This window comes from Pollicipes pollicipes, unplaced genomic scaffold, assembly GCF_011947565.3.
Source record: "Pollicipes pollicipes isolate AB1234 unplaced genomic scaffold, Ppol_2.1 Scaffold_2555;HRSCAF=2994_pilon_pilon_pilon, whole genome shotgun sequence".
Taxonomy (NCBI): Eukaryota; Metazoa; Arthropoda; class Thecostraca; order Pollicipedomorpha; family Pollicipedidae; genus Pollicipes; species Pollicipes pollicipes.
This window is the reverse complement of record NW_023596136.1, coordinates 28,077,419-28,102,415: the sequence shown is the minus strand read 5'-3', so window position 1 is coordinate 28,102,415 and position 24,997 is coordinate 28,077,419. Positions and strand designations below refer to the sequence as shown.

General features: G+C 53.7%; 1 protein-coding gene across 2 annotated transcripts; it reads right to left on the bottom strand.

The window, feature by feature from the left end:
* Positions 1–987: 987 nt before the first annotated feature.
* LOC119106363 (nuclear export mediator factor Nemf) lies at positions 988–23,834 on the bottom strand. 2 transcript variants are annotated; one of them, XM_037229993.1, is made up of 17 exons: positions 23,788–23,834; positions 21,616–21,705; positions 21,159–21,330; positions 20,626–20,828; positions 20,096–20,229; positions 19,418–19,578; positions 18,930–19,133; positions 17,821–18,107; positions 17,247–17,417; positions 16,604–16,800; positions 15,967–16,147; positions 15,315–15,509; positions 14,518–14,871; positions 13,984–14,233; positions 7,402–7,551; positions 5,347–5,465; positions 988–1,659 (listed from the first exon to the last, which is right to left on the bottom strand). In XM_037229993.1, exons 2-17 carry the CDS (start codon positions 21,672–21,674, stop codon positions 1,458–1,460), a joined length of 3,039 nt encoding a protein of 1,012 aa, XP_037085888.1. In that variant the 5' UTR covers positions 21,675–21,705; positions 23,788–23,834; the 3' UTR covers positions 988–1,457. The 2 variants fall into 2 exon arrangements, with proteins under 2 accessions (XP_037085888.1, XP_037085896.1); XM_037230001.1 differs by lacking the exon at positions 23,788–23,834 and adding an exon at positions 23,456–23,469.
* Between the last annotated feature and the right edge of the window lie 1,163 nt (positions 23,835–24,997).

Below are 24,997 nucleotides of genomic sequence, written 5' to 3'. Positions count from 1 at the left end.
TTCGGGTCGCATCTATGTGATGATAACAAGCACTTCTGCTGCCACATCATTCGTCCCGCGTCGCAGCCAGCCACGGGTGCAGCCATGGGTGGACAACTACCGAGGGCAAAGATCAGAAAGACGACAATGAATGGCCGACGCATGACCAACCTTCACGCATTGCATCACATATCCCCAGTCATCTATAATGTTCTTTGGTCTCGCCGGAGCTTCCCATGGTAATACATTGACGTACACCGTACCGGCTAAATATGGTAAGCGCAGCGGAAGCCCCAGGGGCGACCTCCAACTCCGCGAGGTAGAGCCCCCGTAGAACACTGGTCTCCAACTGCGCAGGCGGAGCCTCCTGAGGCCCTGGAGGCCTCCAACTGCGCAGGCGGGCCCCCTGAACCCCGGAGGCCTCCAACTGGTCAGGCGGGGCCCCTGAAGCCCTGGATACCTCCAACTGCGCAGGCGGAGCCCCCTGAAGCCCTAGAGGCCTCCAACTGCGCAGGTGGAGCCCTCTGATGCCGTCCCTGACGCAGCCCGGACGCGGCAGTACAGCGGCGGTGACTCCCATCCGTCTTGAGGGTGCATCATCGCTGGCCGCCGGTCCTGTGCCTCCCGACATCGGCACTCCACCATCGGGTCCTCTGACTCATCCCACACCCTCCGTATCTCGTGGATAAGCTGGCACTCTCCACCATCCGGTCCTCTGACTCATCCCACACCCTCCGTATCTCGTGGATACGCTGTTTGAAGTTCAAGGCTGAGATGACGACTAGGATGGTGCACAAATGCTCACGTTCTGTCAGCAGCCTGGACGTGGCAAACCAGCGGCACAAAGATAGCCCGATCCGAATGGGTTCCGGTTGCAGACGAGCCGCGTGGGAGGACTCGGCTAGACGACGTCAAAGTCTTCTCAGCGTTATGAGCGTTCCCTGGTCTGTCGTTTCTGACAGGAAAAGCTCGCATGGACTTCCACCAAATTTTACTAACAAGCACCTACATGAGCGTAGTAGTGTATTTTCAAACTGCCCTAGCCCAACAAGTGTCCTGAAAAGGTCACGAAGTGCATCTCATGAAACCGCGGAATATACGACCCTGACGACATTACTCATTACAAAATTCATGTATTGTCTGTGGAAAACAACGCTCGGAAATTCGAAGTTCGGTACAAAATCACATGAAAATCTGCACCCACCACTGCCAAAAATCGCCGCTACGAAGAGCGATTTCCCCACGTAACAACACCGCATCCGAACAAGCACAGCAACGTGAATGGCGCGACACCGCAACCGCCGCCACGCACTTCAACCACTCGACCAATCACCGGCCCGAATTCAGGGTGGTGTGCACCTGACCTTCGTAAGGTCACGCATTCGGCGAATCACCGTTACGAAGCGCAGCAGCCTCAGCGATCAGCGGCGCGGTGATCGCTTACAGCTCTCCTATACCAATAGCGCGCCTGTGGACGGCTACCGCTTCTTGGTACGCGCCGTCTGCGGCAGGTTAATCTTCAGGCGGCCGGGGAAGTTGCGCGTGACGTCCTCGAGCTTCAGCGACTTGACCAGATCGCGCTCCCGCGCCGAGGCTGCCTTGTCTGCGGCGAACACCTGCAGCGCCGTCTTGGCCGCCTTGCCTTTCTTGCCCGTGCTCGGCGTCAGCTTGACCTTGAACCTGCCGGACACACGACGCCTGACGATTAGCAACGTGGCGACGTGATGATACCCAGGTAGCTATCAACGGCGACGGCCGGCACGTGAGTTTGCAGGAAATAAATCGTAAATATAACGAGTGAATGTAAACAGCGGATCATGCCAGGGCACGCTGGTGTTCACAGTCACGTGGAAGGCGGATATGCGGCAAAAAACGAATGTTGCCATGTTCAAAGAAAGTGATATCCAGCTATCCATGCAGCGACATGCCGCACGGCATCAAACGAACCAAATCACAAAGGAAGGGGCTTCAGCAAGGCTTTGCTATACCGTCCCGCTGGCGTCAGCGTGTCAAGATGCATTCGCATCGCCTGCCTTCAGGGTAATTAGACAAATGCCAGTTCGCATCAGGAGATGAGGAGAAAAAATTGTCTCCGAATGATTACATCCATGCATGTACACACTTTCGAAGCACAACCACATCATCAGCCTTGCGGAAAGCACGTCCTGTTCTGAACTCGCGGCGTTAGCACGCCGCACAGGGAACCGTCTGGCTCTCAGTTGGCCGTCAGTATGATATGTTTGACTGAACGATTCTTAAACCGAAGCAGCGAGACAGACAATGTTGCGTCCGATTTTCTACGCCAGCTTGCCTGACTGGACTGTCAAAAGACACACAAGACTAAGCACAAGAGAGCGAGAGCGAGAGCAAGAGCAAGAGCAAGAGCAAGAGCAAGAGCGAGAGCGAGACAGAGACAGAGACAGAGACAGAGACAGAGACAGAGACAGAGACAGGCAACACTCGGCTGATCATCGCACACGTCATCATACAGGCGATATCATCGACATCCGCGGAAATTGACACAATCGGCCAATTGCGGTATCTACGCACGATCCGTAACCGGTGTAAGTCAAACGCATTATCCACGTTTTCGTATGATAAAAAAGAAACGAAAGGAAGGCCCCTGCCGCTTTCGTGTGGTGGGATTCCCAGCACAGCGAAGTCTCCCAGATGCGAGCGGCAGCTGACCGGAAACGCAATACGATCAAAACAGGCCCTCTTGTCCACGCCTCGAGACCTCCCGTTTTGGACGGCAATCGCCTGGTGGTGCCGACGCTTTCCGGGCGGAGGGCTGACCTGGAGTCGCCATGCTCGGTCCGTCCGAGTCCAACGATATCGACGGAGCACTTCGCATCAGAAGGTGCTGACCAGGAGGGCAGGTGTGACAGTTGTCAGCTGTTGTCATGTGGATGATGACAAGGACTGAGCTAATGGAGCTAAACACCTTTGGCGGCTGAGAGTAATGGGTTTCGTAAATGCGTGAGAAATCGCAGGGCGTTTCAAAAGAACTGATGAACTTGTGATGCTTTCTTGCCTTCGAATCCCGTGGGCTTGGGCCAAAAACAACTACTTTTTGTGAATGAGACACTTAGGAAATTATGTACCATCTCATGCTTTTCAACGTAACCAGTTACGGCATCCTTGCAACGCCATGAAGTTTTAAGTCTTGTGACGACGCTGCGGTGTCACAGATGTGACCTTAGCGATTCTTCAGACAAGCTTTGATGCTTGAAACTAAATTTTCATCACTCTCTTGCATGCTGGATGCGACACAGATCTTCAGAACTCCTCTCAATGGCTTCTTGGAGCAGCACTGTGCGATGACATTAATATAGACGTCGCCTTTCGCGCAGCTCCGCACAACGAAGTCAGATGGGTTCTAGCCGGCAGAACGTGGAATTCAGATGGGTTCTAGCCGGGACAATTTGGATACCAGGTATATTCTTTTTTTTGGGGGGGGGATCATGCCCGCCAAAGCGTCCCGGAAATCTTCTCTGTGGTTTCTAGTAGAGTATCCCAGCGCAACACAGTGCTCTAAATGGCTTCATACTGTCAGCACCACTGACGATTAAATGTACCTGACCGCTGCGGGAGCGGCGAACTTTGAGCGTCTTGATAGTTCTCCCTATTCAATGTCACCGCCCTCACGTCGTCATCTTCCAACCAAAAGGGTCCCGTCGTGCCACGTTAACTCACGGCAGCCCAACGGCGCTCGCCTCTCTGCCATTGGGGCTTTACGACGCACCCAGCTGCTAAGGCTATGTGGTGTCGCCTGCCTCTCACCCTGGCAGGAAGGGCGGGCACCGCGGGGAATCGAACCCCGTGCCTCTGGTTTCCCAGATGCGCAGCGGTTAACGCAGACGCGTCAACCACTACACTACCGGCACCCCGGCACTAGCTTCTCCAGAGGTGGTGATTTTGGCTGTTGATCACGCACCTGAGGTGAGAGTGGGCCTCGTCTCCAAGCCCCACCTGATGGATTCAGCCTTCATCCGACTCCATCATCTGATTGAACCGTTGACACATATCTATTCCCGCTCCTCTACCCGAGCCGGTCAGAAAGTGCTGGATGTGTACTTTGTACGCGCATGATTTTAAGCGATCCCATGTGATTCTCTGGACCGTGGTGAACTAGATTTCGAGTTCTAGCGCGGACGCTGGCGACAGGAGTTCTCAGAACTTCGGACAACCGACGGTCTCACTGCACCTATGTTCTCTTTTGAATGTCCGGTTCTGATTTGTCATGACTTACACATCACTAACAGTGCATTCCTCTCGAAACTTGCTGTGTCTCACAAAGCGCTTGGTGGGCGGCACTTTGAAGCCTCCGAAAGAACAGCTGGGCAGTTCTTGTAGCGTAATTAATCTGTCCCATAAATGTCATCAACTTGGTCTTTAATCGAGATGCAGGAGTAATTCCAACAACTTGATCCGATGCCGTATCGCGCATAACGTAATTGTCTCAAATCAAAGAAACGTGATAGCAAGCATCTGCCCACCTTCCAGAACGCTATTTGAAAAAGGAAGAATTTAAACTATAATCACTAATATGACAATTACGAACAGCGTATTAGCAAAAATAACAATATTTTGCGTGTGTGTTAGTCACACTGAGCACAGCAATACAGCTAGTGCGGTTTTCGTCGTCTTATCCCTCGGCTTAGACCGCAGCGTCTTGCATCATTCGAGGTGGGCTTCGAGCCCACGCCATTGGCAGGTTTCCGACCGGCTGTCAGCCCACCTACCGGCCGGACCACTCCGACGCCTGCTGGTGTCGGTACGTTTTCCAACACGCTGCGGGTGGTTTCCCGTCTTCGCCAGCTCTGGTTGCCGAGATCCCACGTCAACTCTTCCAGATGTCGCCAACCCAGCAGGCCCATGGTCTGCGGGCCCATAATCCGAACACGGCGGCGCTTGCTGGTCTGTCAGCATCGATCCACGCTTTTCCCGATACCATTGTTCATTTTGTTTTCAGCCAATCCCGTCTCGCGCAGCCGCGAGGCCCAGTCGTCGAGATCTCCACCTGGTTTTAACCACCGTTCCTCACTTTTTGGCAATTTGGAAGTTCTAAGCTTTCCGTCTTAAGATGCGTGATCCCATCTCTCCGATCTTGAAATGGATTCAGACGCGCGATACAATTTCTTCCGATCATGGAATGAATTAAGATCCTTAAGATGCTCAATCAACGGGCTTTCGTAACGCTCATTTTGAGTGACCGTCTTTCGTATAAGCCTGGACCTATCGAAAACAGATGCCCGACGCACTGACCCCAGGGCAGTCTTTAGGACACAACAAAGCGCTGCCGTGCCTGCCAACGGCGTGACGCGCGTGACTCGCACCGAGCGTGCCACCAGCAGACCAGCTTACTTGTAGGTGAGCACGGTGGCCCAGGGAGCGCAGACGGGCACGGCATACAGCAGCTCGTCCTGCTCCAGTGGTCCACCCGTGAACTCGTCCAGGACCTGGCAGTCTTGCGGCACCACCACCTGCCGGCCGGGCACACCGACCGCGCCGTCAGCGCACGCCGACTGGCGCTCTCCGCTGGCACGGTGGACGGGGTCGGGGAACGGGGGCTGGTGCTCTCCACTAGGACGGTGGACAGGGCCAGGACACGGGGGCTGATGCTCTCACTAGGACAGTGGGCAGGGTCAGGACACGGGGGCTGGTGCTCTCCTCTGGGACGGTGGACGGGGTCAGGCAACGGGGCTGATGCTCTCCTCTGGGATGGTGGACAGGGTCACAGCACGTAGGATGATGCTCTCCACTAGGACAGTGGGCAGGGTCAGGACACGGGGGCTGGTGCTCTCCTCTGGGACGGTGGACGGGGTCAGGCAACGGGGGCTGATGCTCTCCTCTGGGATGGTGGACAGGGTCACAGCACGTAGGATGATGCTCTCTCCACTAGGACAGTGGGCAGGGTCAGGACACGGGGGCTGGTGCTCTCCTCTGGGACGGTGGACGGGGTCAGGAAACGGGGGCTGATGCTCTCCTCTGGGATGGTGGACAGGGTCACAGCACGTAGGATGATGCTCTCCACTAGGACAGTGGGCAGGGTCAGGACACGGGGGCTGATGCTCTCCACTGAGACGGTAGACAGCGCCACGGCACGTGGGCTGATGCTCTCCACTGAGACGGTGGACAGGGACAGGACACGTGGGTTGATGCTCTCCACTGACACGGAGGATAGGGCCACGGCACGTGGTCTGATGCTCTCAACTGAGACGGTGGACAGGGCCACGGCGCGTGAGACGACACTCACTGCAGGACGACAGACATCATCACGGGAGGTGGGGTGATACTTTCCAATAGACCAGCGGACAGCATCATAGTATCTGCGACCAACTGGCTTGAGAGACGTTAAGCACAACTGCTTACAATTATGACTGAGATGCTGACATATTAAATAACAAATTATTTTGGTTTTCATCACAGCTCGTCAATGTTTCAAAAGAGTGCTTCAACGAAGGTGCCACGCATTGATTTACCTACAACTGGTTTCAATGCGTTGGTTTTCGCATAACTGCTGGATGTATCTCGCCTGAATGAAATTACCAGAAGTTTGATTGCTTTTTCTGGATGGAACGCCTAAACGGAATGTGATGTCGATTTCAATTCGGAAGCAATGACGCAGGGGGAAAAGATGTGTGTATCTTCCACACAACAGCGTCGTTCCATGTGGTTTAACAACGTATGTTTATGCCACCACAATTCCATCACGCACAATTGCTCTTAATCACATAATCATTCTTGCACCTAGTCTATTTATCAATATTTCATTGGTTCTCGATAAATCGGCGCACCAATTAATCATTACCGATAAAAGTAGAGGCCTGCACCAACTTCCAATACTAGTAACGATGTTGAATACAACTGTCACAACTGTAAGGGCAAAACAGACAGAAGTAATAATGACGTCACAGCACACAGTGAGGCACATGAGCGAATCATACGAGCCCAGGTCCCCCAGGCTGGTGGGCACCTGAAGCTGACATCGGCCCATAGCCCAAGTACCAAACAAGCAACATTTCGGTTACGCAAGCTTTGCTGACATCGCTAGCGACACAACTTGCTGCTACATTTGGCAGGCCTGCTATTGAGGAAATATCGCATTCAATCCCAACACCCGAGGAGCGCGGATCCTCATTCTCACCTCATGGCATGCGCCGCCAGCCCACTGGCCTCGCTGAGTCCGTGCAGTGCGGCGTGCCTACCAATCACTGTCTTCTCTGACTGCAGATGCAGTAAGTGTTCCAAGAAGCTCGCACGAAGTGCCGGTGATTATTCGCCGGTCTGTGCGCATCCCAGTCGCTTCTGCCTACCGCGCCGGCCGCCGCCAGGACCGGACGACCGATCCGGCGGCCCCCAGGACAGGATGGTCGATGACGCAGACGGCCGCGCGGAGCCGAAAGACCGGGCTCTCACCTCCTCGTCGTCGCCGTCCTCGGCGTCCGCCTCCTGGCGGGCCTTGACCTCCTGGCGGCGCCGCTGCTGCTGCTGCTGACGCTCCAGCTTCTCCTGCAGCTGCTGCTCCTCCCGCTCGCGCTGGATGGCCGCGTGTGACTTGCCCGCCGACTGCAGCGTGGAAGGCGGCACGGTCACCGGCGGGGGCGACACTGCAGGCAGCGGGGCCCACAAGGGGGGCAGCAGGAAACCGGTCACCAGCGGCAGGCGGCAGCCTTGTCGTTTGCTTTTGTTTGCTTTTGTTTTTGGACTTTTCCAGTCATCAACGAAAAAAGTGAGACTCGTAACATCTTACAAGTGTCCAAAAACACCTTTCCTGGTTATGAAAATGGCCCAACCCAATCTGGAGATAAGTTGCACAGCAATGTGCTTTACTTTTTCAAACGTTCTGCCGTAGGCCGCAAATCCACGAATCAAGCTACATTGGTCTAACTACAAGACTCAGCCGATACTGAAACATGCAACTTACGGAAGCGGCACCGAAAACGCATCAGACTATTCATTTGCGTGCAACACTCATTTTAGGAGAGCGAGTTTTCCCCGTAAAAGGACGTTGCAGTACTCGCTCGCCCTTTGGATTTTGGAAGCACTTCCTATTCACCAAAGAAGCTGCCACGGGATCGCAGGGGGTCTGCACATCATCTGCAATTAATAAAGTATCCTTTTTTCATACGCAGTCTAAAAGATCTTCCGTCGCATGACCATGTATTTTCATCTGCGCTGTTTGCGCACAGAGGGGTCGTGTTTTATCCGTGTTAATTGAAGCCAATGTCATGTTTTAGCGATGTCTCCTAGACGTGCGTTTATTCACTGCCACCTTTTCTCGCCTGTATCCTGATGATGATACATATGTATGAGAGCGTTGACGGATTACATCGGTTGATAGCGACTGCTTCCTTGCCATCAAGGTTTTACTGTTCCTATATATATATATATATATATACTATATATATATTATATATATATAATATATAATATAATATATATATATCTATATATATTATATATATATATATATATATATATAGGAACAGAAAAATGGTTATTTGGACGGATTTCCAACTAACCTTATCAGAGATTCGCCCACAACATCAAAAGTTCCACGCTGAAAAGAATATTATATTTATCAACTATTACGCTACCTTATCTGTTAGTCAATATGTCGAGCTTTTCCGACCACTATGCTACAACTTTTGTCACGAAACACACTGGAGAATAATACAACCGCATTACTTATTTAGTCAATGGGACAGTCAATCTGAATTAATGTATCGTAAAAGTAAGGCTGTAGTGCCAGCAAACAAGAGAAACGATGGGCGACAAGGTATTTGGTCTGCTCGGCTTTGTTTTCTTTTGTTTTTGCTTCGCAGGTTTCATATGAGTTGATCATGCGTACGAGAGCTACTTCCTTGCGCACTCAGCTTCCACGGGCCGCGGAGTGCACCCGTGGACATGGACGTCGCCCAGGACAATGTAAGCCATTTCACACCGGACGGGTCTGACATGCCAGCCAGTAATGCAACGCTTCATCCGGCCATACATCGGCCGTGATAGGCGCATTGCTGACGATATGCGTAGCTCCGCTCCCGACAGAGGCCCCGGGGAAGCCACTCGTCTGAGTCGCGGCCTCCCACGAAGGGATTTCACGTCCAGCGATCTGCTCGGGCCGTGCCAGCGGCGAGAGAAGCTCGACCGACATCACTGTGTCAGACGTTACTGTCTTCCTGTCTGTACCAGCACTGGCCGACCCGTGCCAGCGGCGACAGAAGCTCGACCGACATCACTGTGTCAAACGTTAGTGCCTTCCTGTTTGTACCAGCACTGGCCGACCCGTGCCAGCGGCGACAGAAGCTCGACCGACATCACTGTGTCAGACATTACTGCCTTCCTGTCTGTACCAGCACTGGCCGACCCGTGACCTGGCCTTCTGGCAGGACCTGGACGCCGCGCGCTAAGCCAGCCAGACAGTCCGGTTATATCGTTCGTCGTCTAAATGGTTAAATTGGTCATTGGTATTGTGCTTGGTAAATTGTTCCGGACAAACATTTCCAGGATTCGACAAAATACACATGTTCGTGAGCTTAGAAAACAAATTGGATACATATTTTTCTAATTCCGATTTAATAACTTTATTTCTGAAAAAATGCGCTTAGGTCTTTTGACCTTTGGACGGTAGAATAGCCTGTGTCCTGCCTCCGCCACAGGCATGGTCTGCTTTGCCAGACATGGCTGGCAAAACAACGCGAAACGAGAATAAATTGAACAGCCTTGGCGCCATTTTATTTTCCCCTGTTTCGCGACGCACGTAAGCGCCATTATCGCAATATTCGCATGGCATGACATCGCAACGTATTGGCAACACCTCACCTTAATAGGTGCGGCAAAACAAACCACAGAAAAAAACGGCAGGTATCGAACCGCCGCCCTCAAGGTGACATGCCACACGCGCTGCCTCTGAACTTCATCATTAGTTCTCAGCCTCCATCACATATTGCTTACTGGTAGCATTCACACTAGCCTCAATGCTCTCGCTGGCCACACATAAGCGTCGCTTTGTGCGCCGTCGAGTTCGGGTGATAACGTGACTAAAGGCCCCGAGCCCGCACACCTGCCCATTACAAAAGCTTCGCGTCACCCAGACTGCATAGCCAGACTACACCTCAGTTTGCCGACTGTGTGAACAGGAAATGAAGAAATCCCAGTGGATCTTACTCAGAGCGCCCCTTCACTATAACAGCCGAAGCCTCAAGTCATTCAAATAGTGAGTCGATGCTTTGCAGTCGACTGCATGCTTTACTGCCTACCATCGAGTCAGTTCCAGATAACATGAATGTCCTTCGGCCAACGGCTGAATTTTACGCATTGTGAATTATGTAGCACGTTGACAGGTCACGTCTACAAAAATCACCGGTGCACCATACCCTGATTAGAAGCTCAAAGGACTGGTAGGAATAGCCGCGCGATGGTAAAGGACTGGATGGTAACACGCGTCATTTCCACCATTCCATGACTGTTAACATACAACAAGGGCATTCGCCTTCCCATTATCGTTGACCCAATTCGCCCAACATTTCACTTGTTGAGCATTAACATGGCGCAAACAATCATTCATCTTCCCGAAATCCGCCCCATCGGGCACTTCGCAAAAAGGGCGTCATGGCCGACAGGAGCACACCTACTCGGAATTTCCCGTTAGCCTGCCGTCCAATGCTCGCTCGGCACACGCCGAGGCCTGGCGCGGTCATGTGTGTACCGTGACCCGCGGCCATTCAAGAAGTCGGCCACCCTGCCCGATGTGACGCGCTTATCTATCGACGGCAGCTGGGACGAATTTGGCCCATCACCAGAACTTGCAGGTCTCCGAACATCAAACAACTTGACGCCGGTTATAATTCGGGAAAATCTGACACTGAGTGCAGCTGCGTCGTAAAGCGCTGCAAGGTGCAAGCCTAGACCGTGCCAGATCGCCGACCATAGACCGCATGAAAACAGACAGCGAACGTATTGCATTCACCTGCATCTTGCATTGCCTTTTCATTCATTGCAATTTCAGTATAGCGTGGGAAGCTGTACTGTGGGCCACACATAAAAAAGCTCGTCCTCGTAGCTCGTTCGGTAATGGGCGCCGAACATCTCAACCCCGCGGGAGAGACACGTGATTTAGAGTCCCAGAAGCCGCTCTTACAGGGATGATGCTGGAAATGCTAATTAGCAGCTAGCCAAGGGGGTCAGGAGGCACCTGGCGACCTATCTTAGCGCCGCATGACACGTCACATGCCATCCGCAAAAACCGTTCCATGCACTGCAACTGCTCAATCCGGGAAGTGGGGTCAGGGCCTTCGCACCAAATTACGGTTAGCAACGGCATACGCAGTCCCAGGCAGCCACATTCACGATACGCACATTATTCTAGAACTGTATGCACCTCAGGCGTCTGCGCCAGGTAGTCGGGTTTGTTGATACAACTTGATTGCAGTTGGGGCAAGACAGGCTCCCTTTGATTTTCTCATCTCTTCCGCCTTCCTTCGTAAACTAAAATGTTGGCCTTCTCCTACAACGCGATGAAATCATTCATCTTGCAATACCCGAAAAATAACGGTTTCTTAAATCTCCCTGATGCTTACCCTCCCCTGATTTTCGGACGCCTCTTTGATGCACGGCGAGGCAGAGGACCAGCTCAGCAGCAAAGGGCTTTAAGAGAGAGATCGAAATTATTCAGACACTGGAAATGCTTGTGGAAGAAAAGCAAAGCTACGTCCTTTTCCTTAAAGCCAAAATTGTATCCCGCGGGAGAGGGCTAGAATTTTAGATTTCTCAGCCCGTTGGGAGAAATGAAAAGCCAAAGAAGGAAGATATGTTCAGAACACTGCTTAACACGCCCTGTGACTAATGACACTGACATGGCATAACAGAAACATACACCATTCTGAAAAAACCGTACCATGGGTATGAATGCGGTGCACATTGGTACGCGTAGGCATGCATTGGTACGTGTATGCGACGGCGGCGGGGTGTTTGTGTAGCGCAACGGTGTTGTCTTACGACGGGTATATCGTCAGAAAAGAATACAATGACATACAACGTTGAGTGTATGGCGTAAATGCTGCATGTCTGAACCTTATTCTACTCATACAAACATGTGCAGCAGGCGTCTACGACACGAATGCGTGCCATAACTCCCAGACATCTTTCACCGCAGAAGCACATCGACTGTGAGGACGACAATTTTATCCTGACGTGTGTTTGTAATGGGGGGGGGGGGGGGGGGGGATCCAGCAAAAACACCCCGCTAGATATCTGCGCACCAAAGCCCCTCCCCCTCCCCCCCCGCCCCCGACCATTTTCCGCAGTGTGGCGAGACCGAGGTCAATGGAGACCATTGCGTGTCAATTTGTTGCTACCCATCACATATGCAGACAACGCCTGTTTGTATCATTCCCAGGTAAACCGGGCCGGCAAATTACCAAACATTCATATTTTACCTATCATTTGTATGACATGTAACGTGCTATGCACGGGTATCACGCGTCCTCCCCGCGTCGTTGTACTGTGAAACCCAACAGCCAACTTTAAGTTGGGTGATCGATAAAATTAAGGCACAAAATGCACATAAGCTCTCCGCAAACGAGGCTTTATCATATCAGATGGATTTGTTCTCAACCGTTCCCTAGCGGATGCAAGAACGCGACTCCTTTGGAAATCAATACCACCCCGTCCGCAAGGTGCGCAATAAAGGTAGCCCATCGTTACGACACTGAAATAATGAGCCACCGCGCGGAAGACCCAGTATTTGAACACCAATTTCCCAGCAGACAAGCACGTTTCCCCAGTTGTTGCCATCGGCTCTTATTCGGTGGAGGCCGCGACACGGCAGAACAGCCAAGCTATCACTCCGTGAAAGGGGCCTTCGGTCAAAAACATAACGCAACTGGAAAGTCAATGTTTGGAAGCTTTGGTACGCGAAGCAATCTCGTAACAGCTTTGTTGGACAGCCCTATTCTCTTCAAACTGTCGCGACGTACAAAAACCAGGCCGGGGCGAAACGAAGAGATCCCCGGAGGTCCAACAAAACCTGGACGTTACGAAGACTACCGCACGATTAATTCTGGCTTTGACTTACGCAGTTAATACATTTCGTTCCATTTCCGCGAGTATCAGGTTGATTCCACACCATCGCTGTGATACGTTTGGCGAACCGACGGAAGTCCGAACACGCAACGGTTCATTTACCACTACACCTGTCTCTGATGCTTGATATTTGCGGCCAAAAAGGCCCCGCACCCTTCCTATCCCCAGATGATATTTTCAGTGATGGCTCTAGCACTAAGCAACTTCGATTATTTCGCTACATGCCATCACACGTTCAAGGAATAGTTTTATTTGGGGACAGCTGCTAATGTGAGGCCTCACCGAAAAAGGAGGCAGTGGTCGCGGGAACAATCAACGTATTTGTGCCGTACATGTCACGCATAAAGGAGCACATACACATAAAGCCAAAATTATAGCTGCGTGGCTAAGCCATGCATATGTACACATGAACAAAGTGGCACACCGAAAATAGTTAACTGACGATGTCATGTGACCATAACGAAAAGGGAATATGCTTCCCCAGCCCTGTCCTTAAAAGTCATAAGGTCACTAAGTCAACAACAAACATCATTCGAGGATTATGTGAACTACAGTGAGGGAAAACCCTCAAACAGGCACCACTTGCGTGGAAGCCTGCAAACGACTGGTCGCTTTGCCGACCAACAATGCCTTACAACGGATTTAACATGGGCTTTTCATGCAACCTACGCAGCCATGTGTAGGGGCTGCGGGCCCAATCCCGCTGGTGTAACGCCTGTCATGCTTATTCCACTCAGGCACAAGACCCCACTGACATTCGCTAAGTCCCGGCAAGTGCAAGACAAGACATGCGTGCACCAGCTGGAATACAGTACTGAGGGCTGTCAGTACTGGAGGCCGGCTGCGGGTCCGGTGGCTACGGGGGTAGTCCCCCGCCCCCTCCCCACATCGCCCCCCCCCCCCGACGCGGCTGACCTGCAAGATCGCCATGCGAGCTGCCCGCTCCTCGTCGTCCTGGTCCTTGTACTTCTCCTTGGCGCGCTTCATCTTGGTGCGCTTGCCGCGCGGCTGCGGCGGCGGGGCGCAGCTCTGCTTCTTCTCCTTGCCGGCAGGCGGCGGGCCGGACTGCCTGCCGCGGCGAGTCGCCGGCTTGGGCCCGGGCAGCGGCGGGAACGGGTTGTCCGGCGACCGGGCGTCGGACGGCGAAGTGACCTCGACGGTGAACCTGGGGCAGCCCGGTCACGCAGGTCAGACCATGGGGCACTCGCGAGGAGAGCCGTCCGTGCAACGCGACGCTGAACACTCGCCTTGTTGACAATATGGTGCAAGTATTGTTGGTCAATGAGACGTTCGCAGACATTGGTAAGACGTTAGAACACTTTGAATATTAAACGCGGCATTTCCTCTGTCAGTAGGTAGCTACGCGTAGGTTTACAAACAGGATCATACGCCACCCGTTCCACAGGGCCTGATCCAGAGAAGGTCGCGGTCCCGGTGCTGAGAACGTACTGGCCGCCCCTGAGGTGTTTGAACTCGACGCTGGTGTCGGGGAACACGTCCTCGGTGCCGTCTTCCGCCCCCTCTTCCTCGTCCCCCTTCTCTTCAGTCTTTTCTTCATCCTCTCGCTTCTCGTCGTCCCCTCCGGTCGCAGGTCCTCCGTCAGCACTGTCCTCCCCGCCGCTCCCCTCGTCCTCGTTCGCCGACGGTCCTCCGGCGGCCGTGTCCTCCTGATCGTCCTCGTGCGCCGGCGCCGCGCCGTCCGCCTCCTCCTCCGCCTGCTGCGCCGCCGCCGCGCCACCGGTCAGGTCCGGCGGCGCGCCGTCCTCGGCATCGAGCGTGCGCACGCGACGCTCGCCCCGGTGCCTGCCCACACGGACAGGGCCGTCACGTGCGCCAGGGCGAAACGCGCGCTCGGTCATGTCCGTACAAGATACCCGGGAGATCGTTTTGGAAACTACAACCCGTGTGGATCGATATCACGAGTGATGTTTTGCATTTACATCGCGCTCCAATATATGACAAAAGTTGATCCCCGGTCTTACGAGTTAGTCTCTCCCGCTCGCCTTTGTAATTCAACTGCCGTTAGCCAAGGACAGGTTGGCCAGCCAAGGGAACCAAAGCTACTTCCCCCCGGAAGCAAGGCTCTCACGTAACGTGCCCCAACTACGAACCATTTACGTTGAAGACGTCTCACCTCTCCATGGAGACGCGTGCACGCTCCAAGTGAATCGTATTTCTATTCTTGCCTCCCGCTTGACAGCGACTTACCTATCCATATGACGCTCATTGGCTTCCCAGGCACTCACCTCTCCACGGAGCTATCCTCCAGCTTGAAGAGGACGCCGAAGCCGAGCGCCAGGTGGCAGGGTGGCAGGTAGTTCTTCTTGCCCCGCACCATGAAGCTGCCCGTGGTCAGGTACTCGCCGGTGGGCGCCGTCTTGGACACCTGGTGGGCATGCACCCACCAGGCTGACGTCACCACCTTGGCATCCCAGGCCGAGCTGGCGGGCAGTGGTCACGGTCAGCGAGGTCAGGCGGCGGTCAGCGGTAGCGGCGAACCGCGGCACGGTACAGCGGGCACGGAGTCGCGGGCCAGCCACCTCCCCCGTCCCCCCCCCCCTGTTTATGGGGCCGCAGCGACGCCGGAGCGACACCGCGAATCCGCCATAACAGCCAAGCGCTGCTCAGTGGCCCCGGCAAGCGCGTTACCGGATCAGCCCAGATGGGGGATACGGTCCCGAACGAACACACGCGTGCTAAGCTTCGCTACATCAGCCTCAGCGGGGGGGGGGGGGGGGGGACGGGGGCCGTCACGGTCACGGTCTATACCCTCCACACAAAAAGAAGACCCTGCCCCCTTCGAGCAGACCCGATCGGCGACACCAGCCCGGCTGGACAGCGTCCGCCGCCAGCGGTGCCCACGCCGGAGACCCGCACCGCCCCGCAGCCGCCGCCCACCTGTTGCAGACGGCGAACGTGCCGGCCTCGTTAAGCGTCTTGGGCGGCACGTGGCCGCCGCTGGGGTTCTTCAGCACGAGCGAGGCGGCGCCGTGCAGGTCAGCGTGCACATACAGGTCCCCCGGCCGCAGGTAGCGGCGCACCAGCGTCTCGTTCTGCTGCTGGTCGCGGCCGCCCAGCACTGGCGGCCAGCAGACGGCCGTCAGACATCGGACACGGCACAACGGCACGCACGCCGGTATGTTTGAAGCGTGCTTTGCGTCTTAAGACGAAACGCGTGGACGATCTGCAACGCAGCACCCAGAGAGCACCACACACTCAAAGTGGAGACAGAATGGAGCACAAATGCCCACGGCAAAACGGTACAGCCCGACTTAATTTTCAGTGCGATTTAGTTGCTGCAAATTTTCCTACACGACTGAATTGCTCACACCAACATAACTGATGCAAATCAATACTAACACAAGCCTGATGTCTCGACGCAACAACGAGAAGGGTTATGTGAAAATCCAGTCCTTTTCCATACCCAGACAACAAAACCCAACATTTCCACCGCATTCTTCTTGGCCACATACTGTGCGCTTCCAGGCTCATGCCAAGATAAAAAATGCCATCTTGGAGAGCGACAGCCACTGACCGAGGTAGTTTTCGGAGGTGATGAACCACAGAAACTTCTCGAACCAGTGCACGCGACGCGCCTTGTTGATACTGGCGATGGTGGCCGCCTCCTTCAGGGTCTGCTTGGTCTTCTGCTCGGCCGACTTGAGCGCCTTGAAGGACGACTCAATGGTCTTTTGCTGTTTGCGCGCAGCCGTCCGCTTCAGGTCGAAATACCTGGCGATGGACAGACAGGTCCGTCAGGCGCACAGCAGGCACCCCTGTCTACGAACAGACCTGGCAGGCGTACAGCAGACACGCCTGCCCACGGACAGACCCAACAGGCGCACAGCAGACACGCCTGCTCACGGACAGACCCAACAGGCGCACAGCAGACACGCCTGTCCACGGACGGGCCTGTTGGGCGGACAGCAGGCACGCCTGCCCACGGACAGATCTAACAGGCGCACAGCAGGCACGCCTGTCCACGGACGGGCCTGTTAGGCGCACAGCAGACACTCCTGCTCACGGACAGACCTGGCGGACATACAGCAGACGTGACCTCTCTGAACGACACCCTGGTGACGTGTGACACCATTGCCCTGGCGGCGACCGGTCACAGCCAGTGGCGACCTGACCTCTCTCCCTGGGCGGCCGGTCGCTGCCGTGCGATGCTGACTGACCTCGCGGCGTTGGCCAGCGCCGACAGGTCCAGATCAATGTCCACCAGCATGGGCCGCACGTGGGTGGCCTCGGCCGGCGGGTCCTTCTTCTTCGGCGCGGTGCCGTCCTCAGAGTCCTCGCCGTCCTCCTCGTCCTCGTCCTCCTGGTCCGAGTCTTCCTGGTACGGGTCGCTGTGGCACACGTGGCGTCGGTAGAGCACGAGGGACTGAGGAACGTATCACGGATGCTATCCCGTGACTTGTTCTAGGATAAGTGAGCATAGTCTGCTTGATACTTTATCAGTACTGCAGACCGTCTCATGGTCAGTACTTTATATGTCGTTTCAGTCATGGCCCCAATGATGCAGCGCTTTTCACCGACTTGCGACGGCATCGTCACTCACCAGGACCTGGTATGCTAATGCCAATCACAACTCCCAAATTCGGCTTCCTGTTCCCTTCTCCGATTAAATGTTAATCGCATAGAACCAGCTCCAACTGTGCCGACGCTGGTGTTCTCTACCTCCAAGGCGACCGTCGCCTCACCAGCCGCCACATCACGGGACGGTGCAACGCGCCCCGCTGTCCGCCTTACTGTAGCAGCATGGTGATGTGGTTCTTCTCCAGCTTGAGCGCCTTGATGACGTTGGCCACGGGGTCGCCGCGCTTCTGCGCCTCCTGCACGATGTGGCCGATCTCGCGCCAGTCGATTTGATTGGCCAGCGCCGAACGCACCACCAGCGCCGCGCCGTCCACCAGCGCCGCGTTACTAGTGATCAGCTCGGCCCGCCACCTATCGTCTCGCTGCGCAAGCTCCAGTGCCTCCAGGCGCCGCTGATGGTCTCGGCGCACGTTGTCCAGCTTTTTCATGGCATCACGTTCCTGAGGGAAGAGTGAAGTTCGGACATGTGTTTTGTAGACAAGGGTTTTCGAGTAAGTCCTGAATCAATCAAGAACCAACTTGCAGGCATTGGGTGTTCGTCGAGACATATCTCCGGCCTCATAAAGGCCGTTACGTCGTTCCGATAAGCAGCTATACGTTACGAGCGCGGCTTTATAGTGACCTTTTGCTCGCGAGGAGGATTCCTTCGCCAAATAACTCACAGTCTGGAATGCACTTATCCAGCAGTTTGGCAAGCACACCACGGGACTGAGCATATGTCACCGTCATCCCGTTGGGAAACTGCTCGCGCAGACCTCCAGAGTAACGACTAACGCTCACGGATTACGTTTCGGTAGCCAGGTGGACCAGGCTTAACTGAACGGTCTTCTCGTGTATTCGGTTAGCACGGTGCTGCGCCTTGATGCTGTGCACTTCAGTGCACTAGTGGCGGTGCCAAAGCAGCACCGAACACTTCGCCCGCAAACGGCCCGGGACGTAAAGCCAGACAGCTCGCGTCACACTATGTTTCGCTTGGCAGTGACTTCTAAGCACCTCGGTCCGTGATCAGCTACAAACAGCCGCATTTTCCACTGTTCCAAAGTGCTCGGGCTCGGGCTGGGAGACTTGCGAAGGGACGAGACGATTATGTGCAGGGTGCCACATAAACCCCGAGCTAAATGAACGGAAGACGGAGGAGGTAACGAGGAAACACTAGGGACACACCACAGCCCGTCCCCAGGCGATGGCTCCTGTCACAGCGCGGAGCGGTGCGGCGCGATCGGTTGGCGGCCGCCGCCTGACGGCCCGGGGTCCTCACCCACCTGTTGCACAGCTTTCATGTCCAGCTTCTGGCTCTCCAGCTGGCTGAAGAACTGATCGACGGCGGCGGTGAAGCTGAGGTAGGTGTGGTGTGGCTGACCGGCGTGCTGCCGCAGCAGCAGCGGATGGAACTCCTGGTAGCCGAGCAGCTCCGTCTCGGCCGGGCCGCCGGCGCCCCGCCGCTCCACCTTGTAGGTGATGACGCCCTGCACGCCGGCCGGCCGCGAGTCAGTCAAACTCACGCGGCACGGACGGGGGTCATGCAGAGGTCAGAACGCAAAGGTCCGCTCGCTAAACCACACACATGGGCTCACACCGCACACGACAGCGGCTCCATAGGTGCCTGGTGACCGCGCCCATCCCAACAAAGCTCACGTCACACGGCGGAAGCGACCCCTCTCACAGCGCGCCTGCGACGAGCCCAGTCGTCGGCGGCGTGGCGCCCAGCACGACCGCGTCAGAGGGAGGCGCGCGGCGCCGTCATCCGTACCCGGAACTCGTGCTGCTCGCCGCGCAGAACGGCCTCGCCGGCGCGGACGGCGGCCACCAGCCGGTGCAGGTGCTCCGCCGGGTGGAACTCGTGCCCGACGCGCGCCGCCGCCGGGAAGCCCGCCTCCAGCAGCAGGTGCTCGATCAGCGCCGCGCCGAAGTCTGCCGGCCGGCGCGGAACGCCAGGTTACGACACCCGGCTGCCCGGTGGTGCTCTGACCAGAGCCGTGTGACTTACAACACCGACCTGGACAAGGAAGGAGCTCTTGACCATGTCTTTATGGCATGTGAATCAGGCCATCTACAAATCAGTACCAACAACTCGGAACAACATTGAAAATTGCACTGATTATGGTAAAAAAATCTGAACAGGCTGACATAAGCTAAAGATGAAGGGGAGACACATCTTTTTTTAATGAATCAGGTCGAATTTCATACAAATCTACACTTTAGGAAATTACTGTTTCACATGGTTGTCAGCATTTTGGAACAGCAACGCGCACAGTCAGTTGGTCGGCGCCGACGAGGATGCCTTAAGCCACCCTCAATGCACAAATACACCGGGAGCGCCGACTCAAATGACACAAAAGTCCAACATCCTCCAGGAAGGTCCATCCACGAGCCAGGCTGGACCACCAGGTCTCCCATGCCGTCTGCTGGCCGCGGGTTGACGCCATACCCAGATGGGGGTTGATAACCTTCTTGAGCACGTCGCCTTCCTTGGCGGCGCTGACCACCTCCCGCAGCTGCTCCTCGGAGCGCGGCTGGAACGGGCGCGCCTTCTCCACCGGGTACACCTCCTTGGACGCCAGCCTGACGGCGGCCGGCGTCACGCCGTTAACGCCAGTCACGGGGGGGGGGGGGGGGCGGGGGGGGGGAGTGCAGCAAATCATTTTGAATTGGGCACAATCCAGTTAAAACACGTGAAGCCAGTTCAAACCATGCATCCACACCATTCTGCCACCAGAGAGGTCATCCCTTGAGGGACAACCTTATGTCCCTTGACACCCCTGCTGCCAAGTGAGTGCTCCACTGACACCCCGAACGCGGACTGAGCGTCTGCCGGACACCAGCGCCACCTGGTGGGTGCTCACCTAACACCGCCAGCGCCCCTACCTGACATTGGCACCGCCTGGTGAGTGCTCTCCTCACAATCCCAGCGCGAAATGAGTGCTTGCCTGACATCGGCGCCGCCCAATGGGCCCTCACCTGACGCTCTCAGCGTCGGTGCGCGGCCGCAGGATGTTGAGGATGGTGTACTGGTGGTCGGTGAGCACGACGTTGCCGCGGTCGTACACCTCCAGGATGACGTGGTGCGCCACCTCACCCGAGCCGAACTGCAGGTCCACCACCCGGTCCACGCCCAGCTGGCGGATCGACTCCAGCCGCTTGTTGCGGATGTGTTTGCGCAGCTGTGGGCCGCAGGTCAACCGCGTCAACGGCGCCGGCCCCGTCACGTCGACCGAGACCGGCGTCCGTCATCTGTTCAGCTACACTACGCAGTGGAGCCACACCACACTTTAAGAGACTCCCTGGCAGCAATGTGAAGTGGACATTCAACTAAGATGCGAGGATAGTCAGGCAGAACAGCAAAATGCGCAGTATGAGTCAATATACGTGTAATGCGCACAACACACGACGGCTATGAACTTACACCACATACACCAGCCAAAAGATGCTATTCTGACACCTGTTGCCCTCCACAGAGCGACTGGCAAACGCTCCCAGGCAGTGCTTCCCACCTTCATGGAGAAGCCGGAAGGCGCCGGGTTTTTGGGCCACTCGTACTCGGTGGCGTGGATGCGGCAGCCGGACTCCAGCAGCAGCACAGCTTTCTGCTCTGGCCGCTGCAGCTTGATCAGGTAGGTCTTGTGGTCGGCGTCATACACCTGCACTACACGCATGCCCACCAGCCTGCAGAGCCAGAACAGCAGTCGTGAGAGGGCACAGGCTGCTGGCCGCTAGTCACTGAAAGCCCAATATCAATGTTGGTGGCTGTTGATTGCTCACAGTGGTGAGGCGACCTTTGCAGGTATACAGCAGTACTCACTGTGCCTCAGAGTGGTACCATGATCACCGGGGCATTAACCACAGACACAGCCCACCCACAAAATGTATGTGCTTCATGAAATGGGAGAGTGTTGTTATACAAGGGCATGTTTGGAAAGATGTGGAGTTTAATACAAGAAGGATGCTCACCTCTCATTTAACTCCGCCACCATGGCGATCAAGTCAATGGTGGTAAACTTTGACTTCATCTTGGCTTTCAGAAGGCCTGTTGAAGGTTATCTGGAAAAAAGAGCTGCCAGTTACCACCATTTTGCAAGCAGGGTATCCAGCACATCGGTAACCAGCTTAATGTGAAGAACACTGCAGCAACAATTGTAGGTTTACAGCAGTCATGGTATACATTGCTACCTCATGTTAAAAAATAGCATTGTACATAAGCTGTCACTTTTAAGGCAGAACCTATCGTAATTAATCGTAAAACTGGTCATCTAAACTCTTACCTTGGAACTTAAATATCTATGATAGCGAACATCCGAGTGCCGCAAACACGCAGCAACCGCGGCCCCAGCGCCATTGCTACGCGTGATCATAGCATTACTGCGCATCAAGAACCATACAAATGTATGGGGCCAAGGTGACAAGGATCCAATGAAATATGTTTCTTGCGTATCCAAGCAGTCTCCCGTACAATTTGTAGATTGGTCGACATCGTGGGCAAATATGACGTCTTTGGGTGGGGAATGAAAAGCAAAATGAGAAGATGGTGGCTAAACAAAACTTCTTGATATTGTGCATATATATATATATATATATATATATATATATATATATATATATATATATATGACATGGAACATGAATGCCAATGGGACACTGGGTTGAAGGGGATGGGGTGGGGTGGGGAGGTTAGGTTAGGTTGGGCTAGGTGAGGTGAGGTGAGGTGAGGTGAGGTGAGGTGAGGTGAGGTGAGGTGAGGTGAGGTTAGGTTAGGCCAGGTTAGGTTAGGTTAGATTAATTTAGGCTAGGCTACACTAGGCTGGGTTAGGTTTCATTAGGTTAGGGTAGGTTAGGTTAGGTTAGGCTAGGTTATGTTAAGTTAGGTTAGGTTACACTAGGTCAGGTTAGATTAGGCTAGTTTAGACTATGTTCTGGACTATTCTGGCCTGTCTATTTCGCAAGCATACCTACATGTGACAAGAAACATATTTCATTGCATTATTGTTGTTACCTTGCCCCCATACATTTTTTACGGTTCTTAACAAGCAGAAATATTGTAACCATGCAATGATAATGCGGAAATGGTGCTGGGGAGTCCAGGCAGTGGAGTGTATGGGGCGCTCAGGAGCTCGCTACCATGGTTATTAAAATTTGATGGTAGGGACATGAATCTACCTGTTTTATGATTATTTACAATATGTTCCATCTTAAACATGATGAATGATGTACAACATTTTTCCTAACATAAGGTACCAATGTATACCTACAACTTTACAGCTGTTTGGCCCCCATTCACCCTGCCATATGTCATAGCCATCTTTCAACCCATTTTGATATCATCTGAACATAATATCATTTGTATATGGGATAAATCTGGGCAGAATATACATTTTGGCAACAGGCAGGTAAATCCCTAAATGCAATTAATGATATCATTGAGATTTTTCTCTCCTAAGCAAAATTCCTCAAAAAGCCCAATCTGGATCGTCTGCTAAAAATCCATCCATTGCCACAGACACCCATGCCATCTAAGTACTGAAATTCTCTCATGTGCACCGGACTCCAACAAGGTAAAGTTGGGCTGAATTTCAAATCCTTTTTAAGTGAATTTTTTGTAGCATTTTGCCTCAGACTAACCAACCAGCAATATGATGGCTTGAAGCATTAGCTCCTTATGTGGTTAAATTGACATCATCTGCACATAACTTAATGAACTTAAATTCATGGAGTACATGTGCTGAGATTGTTGCCACAACTCAGTATTTATGCTGGTGTTGCCCTGTCAAACATGTGCCATGGCTGCATAACTCACATTTTTTTGGAGTCTGGAATCAAATATGAAATTTGCATGCCTTTAAAGCTTACCCCACCAGCTGATGCAGAATCTGCATCTCATCAAAGCCATCATAAATTACTACTACATTCCATTACTTCAATACATCTGCCAATCCATCACATGCGTCACCTCTCCTCTGGCCCGTCTCATACATTGACCACAAAACGTAAGGACGTTTGCTATTTGATCCAAAGGTTCCCCAAAGCATTCGCGTTCCCACCGAAAGGATCTTGATAAAAATGGAACAGTATTGCACAGGTTTCCCTTTTCAAAAGCGCGCCGATTGCATCGGGTCCGCGTACACTCACACCCAAACCGTGCGGAGACCCCTCAGCCCTCCACGCGGACATGTGACGACATGGCGGACGCGATGCCGTGTAGAGGGATGGACGTGATGCCTGGCCAAGGTACTGACAATCTAGCAGCAGATTGATATCCAATTGCCAGTTGGATATTGCGGGGCGTCTGGATTGCCTTGAAATTTGGTGAGCAGGGCCTTCTCAACACCCTGTTTCCGAAAATCACTGTCTCTGGGGTGGAATTTTGCGTAATTTTCGAGTTATACGCTGCGTAACATCCCAATGTGATATTGCGGGGCGTCTCGATTGCCTCCAAATTTGGTGTGCAGGGCTTCTCGACACGCTGATTCCGAAAATCACTGACTTTGGGGTAAAATTTTGCGTAATTTTTGAGCTGTACGCTGCGTAACATCCCAATGTGATATTGCGAGGCGTATTGATTGCCTCCAAATTTGGTGTGCCGGGCCTTCGCAACACGCTGATTCCGAAAATCTTTGCCTTTGAGGTGGAATTTTGCGTAATTTTCGAGTTATACGCTGCGTAACATCCCAATGTAATATTGCGAGGCGTCTCGATTGCCTCCAAATGTGGTGTGCAGGGCCTTCTCAACACGCTGATTCCGAAAATTTCAGCCTTTGGGGTGGAATTTTGCGTATTTTTAGAGTTATACGCTGCGTAACATCCCAATGTAATATTGCGGGGCGTCTCGATTGCCTCCAAACTTGGTGTGCAGGGCCTTCTCAACACGCTGACTCCGAAAGCCACTGCCTTTGGAGTGGAATTTTACGTAATTTCCGAGTTACACGCCGCGTAACATCCCAATTTCATGTTGCGAGGTGTCTCGATTGCCTTGAAATTTGGTGTGCAGGGGCTTCTCAACACACTGATTCCGAAAATCACTGCCTTTGGGGTGGAATATTCCGTAATTTTGAGTTATACGCCGCGTAACACAACAGTTGGATATGGCCTAATTTAATGATATTGTAATTTTCGAGTTATACGCCGCGTCACGTCCCAATTTGATATCGCGGGGCGTCTCGATTGCCTTGAAATTTGGTGTGTAGGGCCTTCTCAACACGCTGATTCCGAAAATCACGGTCTTTAGGGTGGAATTTTCCGTAATTTCCGAGTGATACGCCGTGTAACATCCCAATGTGATATTGCGGGGCGTCTCGATTGCCTCCAATTTTGGTGTGCAAGGCCTTCTCAACATGCTGAT

Bases quoted from the DNA above. Each gene is read 5' to 3' on its own strand.
- LOC119106363 (XM_037229993.1), bottom strand. From the start codon at position 21,674: ATGAAGTCAAAGTTTACCACCATTGACTTGATCGCCATGGTGGCGGAG. The intron at 17,418-17,820 runs GTAAGGCGGACA...CGTGTGCCACAG, and splicing joins CACATCACCATGCTGCTACA to CGACCCGTACCAGGAAGACT. The intron at 14,872-15,314 runs GTGAGTGCCTGG...CCGTGTGGGCAG, and splicing joins GAGGATAGCTCCGTGGAGAG to GCACCGGGGCGAGCGTCGCG.